Raw genomic sequence first — 9562 nt, 5'->3', positions numbered from 1 at the left:
GTTCTCAGGAGTCACCATTACAGTCCAGCCCTGGGTGATGCTGTCTCTTTCTACAACTCTACAGTAATCTATGCCTGTCAGCCATGTCCAGACAGTTGGTGACCTGGTGCTGAGCCTGTGTGGTAGCATCATAGAGCCAACCCTTTGCCAGTTTCCTAAGAAGTACAACTGTGACAAGGCCATGCATTGCTGCCCACAAAAGCTGCCCACACCTGCCACTCAGTGCTATAAACTACCTTAAGAAGAAGGGTGGATACACCAGCAACTTGCACCCCATGAAAATCAAATATCATTGGAAACTTTCTTGGTCCAGGACCCTCAGGACCCATGCAACTTTTTTTACGAATCAGAAGGACTAAGGAAAGTGATAATGCTAAGACTGAGCTAGTGACAACCTTTAGCCCTGACTCTGATCCATACTGTGTGAGGAGAAACCTGCCGTCTGTATGTAAATGAGTTCATCCTAGCTGTCTTCTAACATCCATGCGTGTGCTGTGACATATGTGAATGTACACACATAAAGAAAAAAGTAAGGGTAATTCAGTATTATTATTATTATATAAGTGTAATTTAAAGAAATAAGTGCAATGTAATAAGTAAGTGTAATTTAAAGTTGTAATGTAAAATACACACATCAAAAAGGAACAACCAGAAAAAGTAGTGCACAATGCTTTTGTTTTGTTTTTTAAAGATGTATTATTATTATGCATAGTGTCTTGCCTGGATATATACCTGCACACAGGAAGATGGCACCTTATCTCATAATGGATGGTTGTGAGCCACTGTGTGGTTGCTGGGAATTGAACCCAGGACCTCTGGAAGAGCAGCCAGTGCTCTTAACCTCTGAGACATCTCTCCAGTCACTAACATGCTCTTGTAACCCAGCACTTGAGTCTATGAGGAAGTGGATTATACATTTTATTCCATGCAGATGTGCACAGTGAGACCTGTCACAGAAACCTTCAAACAGTTTGAACATGAAGAAGTATTTCACATAAAAAATGTGAAAAGGAATAAAGCAAGAACACATGAAAATTTGCATTTCTTATGTGTACTATTCATACATGTCTGCTATCACCTGGTGTTGACAAAGATGAGGACAGATGAGACAGACACTGGTGGGATTTTGGAAATGGCATCCATTAAATATTGATGGAGTCTACTGCATGACCCAGCCACAGCTTTGGAGAAGTCAGAGCCTGGTGCATGAGGACAATAGTTCCCCTTCCTGTGGAGTCAGCATGTCATGGGGAGTGCCCTGGCAGGAGAGGCCACACCCTGTGTCTCTGGCCCCTTCAGACAGACTCTGTAGCTCTGTGGATCAGCACAGTTGCAGCCTCCAGGAGGAGATGCCATGACCGTCTCCTTCACAGCCCTGCTCTGTCTGGGTGAGTTGTGGAGATGGGGAGGGATGCTGTGCTCTGGGATTGATGCTGCCCCACAGCCCAGCACGGGTCAGTTAGGAAACCCCAGGGTGTCAGGAGGTTCTGCAGAGGGGAGGACCTTCTCAAGCTTCAGGGACAAACCTCTCACAGGGAACTCTCTTCCAGGACTGACTCTGGGCCATGGGACACCAGTGCTGGCAGGTGAGTGAGTGTCTGCAGATGTCCTGACATCACTTCTCATCATTCCTGGAGTCATGCTGGACAGTGAGGATGGAAACCAACACATGTGTGCTGCCCCTGGGGAGGGCTGGGGGTTGGGATCAGGGGCTGCAATCTGAGAATGGCTGCCCTGGGTCCTAGCTGATCTTTTCCTTGCAGGAACTCTCCTTAAGCCTAACCTCACAGTACAGCCAGACTCTGTGGTCTCAGAGCAGACTACAGTGACCTTCCTGTGTGAGGGGAAAACGGGAGCCCAAGGATACCGTCTGTATACAATTACAAACCAATATTTAACATACAGAGAGACCATACCGAATACTGAGAACAGGGCTGATTTCTCAATCTCAAAAATAGGTCCTCAGGACGCAGGGCAATATAACTGTCAATACTGGACCCATGATGGATTGTCACAGTACAGTGATACCCTGGAACTGGTGGTGACAGGTAAGAGGACTTACAGAGTCCACAGCCTCAGGTTTGTCTGTCAAGAAGTGTAGACAGGGATGACTCCCCACACAGCCCTGGAGAGTAAAGAGGCCTTGGAGGGCATTTAACTGATTCTCCTTCTCTCCTAGGGGCCTACAGTAAACCCAGCCTGTCAGCCCATCCCAGCCCTGTGGTGACTGAAGGAGGGAATGTCACTCTACAGTGTGTCTCAAGGCAACAAAGTTGCAAGTTCTTTCTGATTAACGAAGGACCACAGAAGGTCTTCTGGACACGGCAATCAAAGTACAACTACTCTACTCGGCGGTACCAGGCCCAACTCCGTGTGGATGCTCTGACCTCGAGCCAAAGGTGGACATTCAGATGCTACAGCTTTGAGAGTAACAGACCACAGGTGTGGTCAGAACCTAGTGACCCCCTGGAGCTCCTGGTCTCAGGTGAGAAACCCCAGTCTTTCCCTAGAATGCTGCTGAATTGACACAGGTGCTGAGGGAGGTCTTGGTGTGTGAAGTGTGAGGAGCCAGGGCTGCTGAGCCCATTGACACAGGCAGTGGGAGACAGAGGGACACAAGATACAGAATCCAAGGGAGAGACTGACAGCAAAGCTTAAGAGGTCCAAGACAGAGAGGAAACGTCATGGAGCCCTCTGTTACTCTGCATCAGCTTAAATGGCATCCTGAGCTTCTATGGAGCTCAGGGAACTCCATAGAAGAGAGAGGAAGGGGTGGAGAAGCCAGAGCACTCAGGACACCAGGAGATCACAGCCCACAGGATCAGCTCAGCAGGGACCAGCAGGGCTCACAGAGACTGAAGCAGCCACCAAGGCACATGCTTGGGTCTTCCCTAAGCCCTCTGCACACAGGCTGTGCTGGTTTATTTACCCTGGCTTCTTTTTATTTTTTGTTTCTTAGAGATTCACTGTGTAGCCCTGTCTGTCCTGGCTGTCACTCTGTAGACCAGGCTCGCCTTGAAATCAGAGAGATCTGCCTTCATTTGCCTCCTGAGTGTTGGAATTAAAGGTCTACACCACCACTGCCTGACTAGCTTGGGGTTTTTGTTAGAATCATGACCATAGGAGTGTGGAAGTCTCTGACTCTTTTGCTTGCACAGGGGATCTTTTTTCTCCTAATGTGTTGCCTTCTCCAGCCTTAACAGGAGGGTGTTTGCCTAGTCTGACTGCATGCTGTTATGCCATGTTCCATTAATATCACTGGGAACCCTCCTCTGTTCTGAAGGGAAACAGAGGAGCCGTGGATCTGGGGGGAGAGGGAAGTGAGGGGGCTGCTTTAATTGACAGGAGAATCAATTAAATAGAAAAAAAAAAGAGGTACCTTCCGCCATTGTGACTCTCCTGTGCCACTTTCAGAGAGACACACCTTCTTCTCTCCTGTTTCCTTGCAGGGACCCTCCACAAACCCACCATCAAGGCTGAGCCAGGCCCTGTGATTGCTTTAGGAAGTGCAGTGACCATCTGGTGTCAGGGGACCCTGGATGCAGAAATGTATGTTCTTCATAAAGAAGGAAGCCAAAAGCCATGGGGCACACAGTCCCCAGAGGAGCCTGGCAAAAGGGCCAAGTTCTCCATCCCTTATGTGACACAGCAACATGGGGGGCAATATCGCTGTTACTGTTACAGCTCGGCTGGCTGGACAGAGCGCAGTGACACCCTGGAGATTGTGGTGACAGGTGAGGGGACACTCGGGGTCTCAGCCCCAGGCTCTGCTCTCAGGAGTACTCCCCACCCCCACCCTAGCCCTGGAGAGCATTGTGACTGTTTAATCCCATGTAACAGATTTTTCTTCTGTCCTAGGAATGTACAACAGTAAACCCAGTCTGTCAGCCCTGCCCAGCCCTGTGGTGACCTCAGGAGGGAACGTGACTCTCCAGTGTGTCTCACGGGTTAGATATGACAAGCTCATTCTCACCAAGGAAGATGAGAAGTTCTCCAGCTCCCTGGACTCACAGCATATAAACTATAGGGGGCACTACAAAGTCACATTCTCTATGGGTCCTGTGACCCCAGTCCACAGAGGGACATTCCGATGTTATGGTTACTTAAAGGACACCCCACAGTTGTGGTCAGTACCCAGTGACCCCCTGAAAATATACATCTCAGGTGAGTCAGCCACATCATGACCTATTGTTTTTGGACACCCTAAGATCTTCGTCACAGTTCTACCCATCTTGGGAGTTGTAGGTACAGAATGACTGAATGAGGAGCCTATGTTCTGAGCTAGAGCAGGACACCTGGGGAGAGGAACTGACATTTTCAGGAAAGAGTGAGAGGGGATAGGTGTTTGGTTAAAAAATAAAATAAAATAAAAAATAATAATAAAAAAAACCAAGTCAGGCGTTGGTGGCGCATGCCTTTAATCCCAGCACTCGGGAGGCAGAGGCAGGTGGATCTCTGTGAGTTCGAGGCCAGCCTGGTCTCCAGAGCGAGTGCCAGGATAGGCTCCAAAGCTACACAGAGAAACCCTGTCTCTAAAGAAAAAAAAACAGCCCCTGAATCATTAGCCTGTCACTTTCCCTCTAGGCCTGTCTAAGAAGCCCTCTCTGCTGACTCATCAAGGCCATATCCTGGACCCTGGAAAGAGCCTCACCCTGCAGTGTTGCTCTGACTATGACAGATTTGGTCTGTACAAGGTAGGGGGAGCTGACTTCACCCAGCACTATGGCCAGAGGACCCAGGGTAACTTCTCTTCAGCCAACTTCACCCTGGGCTATGTGAGCAGCTCTACTGCAGGGCAGTACAGATGCTATGGAGCACACAACCAATCCTCTGAGTGGTCATCCTCTAGTGATTCCCTGGACATCATGATCACAGGTGAGGACTATATAGATTCAATCAGGTCCCTGCATAAACTCTGCATAAACTCTCCTGGGGGACCTAAGAGCTGAAGGCTGGGATGAGGGACAGGGATCTTATTCAGGAACAGATGGAGAGACAGGGAGCAGGAGAGAAGGGTAAGGTTAGAGAGGTAAGACAGAGTCGCAGGCGCTCAGAGTCGACCCTTGTGAAGTCTCAGCTCAGAGCATTGAAGGCAGCCTCTCATGATCTCCGCTCTCTTTAGGAAAACTTCCTGACAGTCCTTTCCTCTCAGTGAAGCCAAACTCCACAGTGCGGTCTGGAGACAACGTGACCCTGCTGTGTCAGTCAGCATACACGACAGACACTTTCATTCTGTCCAAGGAGGGAGCAGCCCACCAACCCCAGAGAATGAAATCCAAGTTCCAAGATTGGAAGTCCCAGGCAGAATTCTCTATGACTGCTGTGACCTCTGCCCTCTCAGGCACCTACAGGTGCTACAGGTCTCAAGACTCATCTCCCTACCTGTTGTCACATGCCAGTGGCCCTGTAGAGCTCTCTGTCTCAGGTGAGGTGACCCTGAACTCTCAGGGTGATTTGCAATCCAAACCCTAGAAGAGTCCTTGGATTGGGTGGGATTAAAGGGCCAACAAGAAGGGTGAGTCAGAAGGCTCTTTCCCTGACAGAGAAGTGGATGTCAGCAGGGTCCCTTAAGTAATGGCCACTCCATCCTCTATTGCAACTAGGTTTGGGACAGACAGCATGAGGGTTTTCGGGAGGTTACAGGGCAGATGTAGGGCAGGGAACAGAGGCAGGTCCCTGAGTTAGCATCTAATATCACCTTGTCTTGTTCTATTTCCTAGGACCCATTGGATCCTCCAGCCCACCACCTTCAAGTCCCTTGCCAACAGCAGGTAGGTATTGGGAAATTCAGTGGAGGGAGTAGGCTCCATGCCTAGGCTGCCTCACCAGAGCCCACCAAAGTCCACATTTCTCTGTCACTTAGCTTGTGACTGTGGGAGGCAAACACAACAGAGACCCAAGAAGCCCAGGACTTAGAGGTTGAGATTCAGAAGATGGTGTCCAGAGAGAGATCTTTTTGCTCAGTCTGGAGGATGGGGCAGGTGGCTGGGGTGGAGAGGAGGGATCCCAGACACTCACCTCTCCATCAGCCTCTAAGGTCTGAGAAATCACCTCTCACCTGCATTGAGTCAGGCCCCAGAAGGCTCTGTAACCATCTTGTTGGATGTGGTACCCAGATGGGCAATAGTTAGTTATGGGCTGGATACAGCTGCTTCTGGAGATGCTGACTTGGACAAGTCCTTCCCATTCTGGGCTGGCTGCTGGTTCTCTGAGTATAAAGTGAGAGGCCTGGCCCACATGTGTAAATTTCTTTCAGTTCTGGCCTTGAATGGCGCCTCTACTAACAGAGGAAACCTGCAGATCCTGAGTCTGCAGTGGGTCTGCCCCACCATGGTGGTGACATGTGCAAGGGTGGACACAGGACCATGGCAGGGCATTCCTGCTCCTTCCCTCCAGCTCATGAGACTCAGCTCAGGTGGCGAGAAAAGAGGTGGAAGTCAGAGTCCCTGGGTTCAACTCCCAGCTCTGCCACTTCCTGTCAGGTGATCTGAGGCAGGTGAACTGTGGGGATAGAAGAAGAGACGATTGCTTGTTACATGATTGTGAGGATGGGAGATGATGAGGGCAATGGTCCACCATGGCTCTGTCACACAGTAGGTGCTCAGATAAGCATCAACAGTCCCTACTCATGATGTCACTTGTTCCTCAGGCCTGGAAATGTACCTGAAGGCTCTGATTGGAGTCTCTGTGGCCTTCATCCTGTTACTCTCCATTCTCATCTTTCTCCTTCTCCGAAGAAGGCGTCAGGGAAAGTTCAGGAAGGATGGTGAGTGCATTGTGGGTGACCTAGGTCTCAGGTGGTGATGGGTTCCTCAAACTGGGACTGGGTAGTCTAGAAACAGTGGCAGATCTCAGATCAGAGAGCATGTGATCTCAGAACCGGTGCGATGTCAGGGGTTCTGTGAGCTTTCCATGTCCTGGGACATTTGCTCACTCACCCCTTTTGTAAAGATCCCTTCCTTCCTTCCCTGTACAGGTCAGGGGGAGCCGTCCCCCAATACCTGAGACTCTTCTCTCTCTTGCAGCCCAGAAAGAGACAGAATTGCAGCTTCCTGCAGGAGCTGCAGAGCCAGTAACCAGAGACAGAGGCCGCCAGAAGAGGTAACTCATGGCTAGGGACATAGGCCCCACCTTCCTGACACAACTCACTGCCAACTGACACCTCCTTGTCTTTCCAGATCCAACCCAGCTGCTGCCACCCAGGAAGAAATCCTATGTGAGATACAGAGGGTCCTGGGGGTGGAGTCTGAGGTCTCAGCATTGCTGGGGTGGTGAAGAGGTTCTGAGGTCTTAGCTGTTTGGGTCTGATCTTCACACTATGAACACAGGGACATCACCACACTCCCTACTTCTCTGTCCCCCCTTGGACTTGGCAGGAAACTAGAGATCTGAGACATTCCTAGACTCTGGTCATTTCTGTTTTTTCTGCTATGACAGATGCCTCAGTGGAGGACATGAAACCTGAGGATGGTGTCAATCTGGACAGTTTGGTGAGGTCCCTGTCCCTGTTTGCAGTGCTAAGAACTTAGGTCCTAGTTTAGTCCAGGCTGCCTTCTTTTTCCTCCCTGGCTTGGCCCTCAACATCATCCATAGCTGACGACTCCCTTCTGCAACTACCTGGCTCCTGTGTGCTATGGCCTCACTCTGCCCTGGGTTTCCTGGGATCATAGGTCTCACAGCTGCCGTCTGCTTTCTGACTCCTTGGCATCTGTCTGGTTGTCGTCTGAGGGGGCAGCCTTGATGAAGAACCCCACAGAAACAGCTAAGGGACCAGCAACTGCAGGCAGGAAACAGAGGACCTTGGGCAGACACATGTGTTTAGTGTTGTAGTTTATAGTGTTGGCTGCACTTTGTCTCTGCACCACGATCCTGCATGAGGCTCCCAGGGTACAGAAGAGAGTGTCAGATACCCTGGAACTAGAGTTACAGAAGAATGCAGGTCACCATGTGGGTTCTGGGAACCAAACCTGGGTCCTCTGCAATAGCAGTCAGTGCTCTTAACCACAGAGCCATCTCTTCACACCCCAGAAATGTGTTTTCAGGAAGATGGACTCTGTGGGTACAGCCAAGACAGCAAGAAATGTTTAGAGTGTCAGGATAAGAGGCCAGAACTGTAGGAAGATCCCAGCAGGGATGCTGTCATCTAAACGGGTCACTCTGACCATGCTGTGGAAAACAGGCCAGAGGAAAGTCACAGGGGAACAGGGTGACATTATCTGACCTCACTACTTGCCTGCTTTAGAGACCACCAGAGGAAGAGCCCCAGCAACAGACATATGCCCAGGTGAAAGACTCCAGGCTCAGGAGGGCAGAAGCTGTCCTACCTTCTGTCAGGTCAAGAGAAGTCCCAGAAACAAAAGAAGAACAAGCAGAAGAGGGCAGAGAGACAGACACTCAGGTTGGTCCTGTACTCCCCAGGCCTTCAGCATCCTGTAAGTCAAGCATGTACCTTCCTCTCCTTCTCTCCCCCTCCAGGCTGCTGAATCTGAGGATCCCCAAGATGTGGTCTATGCCCAGCTGTGGAGCAGGTCACTCAGACAGGGGACAGCTGCACCTCCTCCCTCCCAGGCTGCAGAAGCCCCAGAGGAGCCCACTGTATATGCTGCTCTGGCAGTCACTCGACCAGGTCCTGTTCCCAATAAGGAGGAGCAATGACCCTCTGCCTGCCAGGAGGCCTGTGGAGACCTACGAGGGATTCTGTGAACTTTTGGGAACCTGGCTGCATTTTAACTAACATCATACATTTTGGAAATAAAGCAGATTTCTCTATAGTCAAGTGAAATGAGAAATGATACAGAAGGGAAGGCTTCACACTGAGTACTAATTTATGACATTACTCATCAGAGCCATGAAATGAGAAAAATTTTATTCCTGGTTGCACAGATCCATGATCCCAACCCATGGGAGGCAGAGGCAGGAGAATTGCCTTTGTTTTGTGACCATCTTGGGATATCTAGTGAATTTCATGTCAGCCTGGGATATGGAGTGAGACTTGTTCTGAACAACATTAACCACTAAAGGCCAGGCTGTAGGTTCACATCTGAAGTCCTAGGACCTTGGAGCACGGACAGGTGGATCAAGAAGTCAAGGTCGTCTTCACCCTCATAGCATAGGGGTAAGGGGCCAGCCTGGAACACATGGGACACTGTTTTAAAACTAATAAATAGGCCAGGCATAGTTTCGCATGCCTTCACTTTCAGCACTTAGGAGGTAGAAACAGACAGATCTCCGAGGCCAGCTGAGAGAATAGTGAATTCCAGGACAGCCAGAGCTACATCGAGAAACCTTGTCTAGAATAAGTAAATAAAATAAGGCCATTGAGATGGCTTAGTTAATAAAGGTACTTGTCTGATATTCTAAATTCTATCAGCAGTTATATATTAAGAAGAAAACTCCCACAAATTGTTCTCTGACTACCTAAGTCCTCGGTGTCCTCCCTATACTCAATAAGTAAATAAAACAATTTTAAAAATAAACTAATAGGGACTATAAGATAGTTGAGGGGCTAAGAGCACTGGCTGCTCTTCCAGAGAGCCTAGGTTCGACTCCTAGCACCCACATG

General features: G+C 49.6%; 1 protein-coding gene across 2 annotated transcripts; it reads left to right on the top strand.

Annotated features, from left to right (window-relative positions):
• The first annotated feature begins 1354 nt into the window (after positions 1-1354).
• On the top strand, positions 1355-8725 carry LOC100767307 (leukocyte immunoglobulin-like receptor subfamily B member 3). 2 transcript variants are annotated; one of them, XM_035449217.1, is made up of 15 exons: positions 1355-1388; positions 1551-1586; positions 1764-2048; positions 2180-2485; positions 3450-3734; positions 3859-4164; positions 4585-4875; positions 5123-5425; positions 5721-5771; positions 6650-6766; positions 7026-7101; positions 7179-7216; positions 7438-7490; positions 8243-8398; positions 8476-8725. In XM_035449217.1, exons 1-15 carry the CDS (start codon positions 1355-1357, stop codon positions 8653-8655), a joined length of 2517 nt encoding a protein of 838 aa, XP_035305108.1. In that variant the 3' UTR covers positions 8656-8725. The 2 variants fall into 2 exon arrangements, with proteins under 2 accessions (XP_035305108.1, XP_035305109.1); XM_035449218.1 differs by having other exon boundaries at positions 6650-6781.
• Positions 8726-9562: the final 837 nt, after the last annotated feature.

The sequence above is a fragment of the Cricetulus griseus genome, chromosome 9 (assembly GCF_003668045.3).
Source record: "Cricetulus griseus strain 17A/GY chromosome 9, alternate assembly CriGri-PICRH-1.0, whole genome shotgun sequence".
Classification (NCBI taxonomy): domain Eukaryota; kingdom Metazoa; phylum Chordata; class Mammalia; order Rodentia; family Cricetidae; genus Cricetulus; species Cricetulus griseus.
This window is presented reverse-complemented; position numbering and strand designations above follow the sequence as displayed.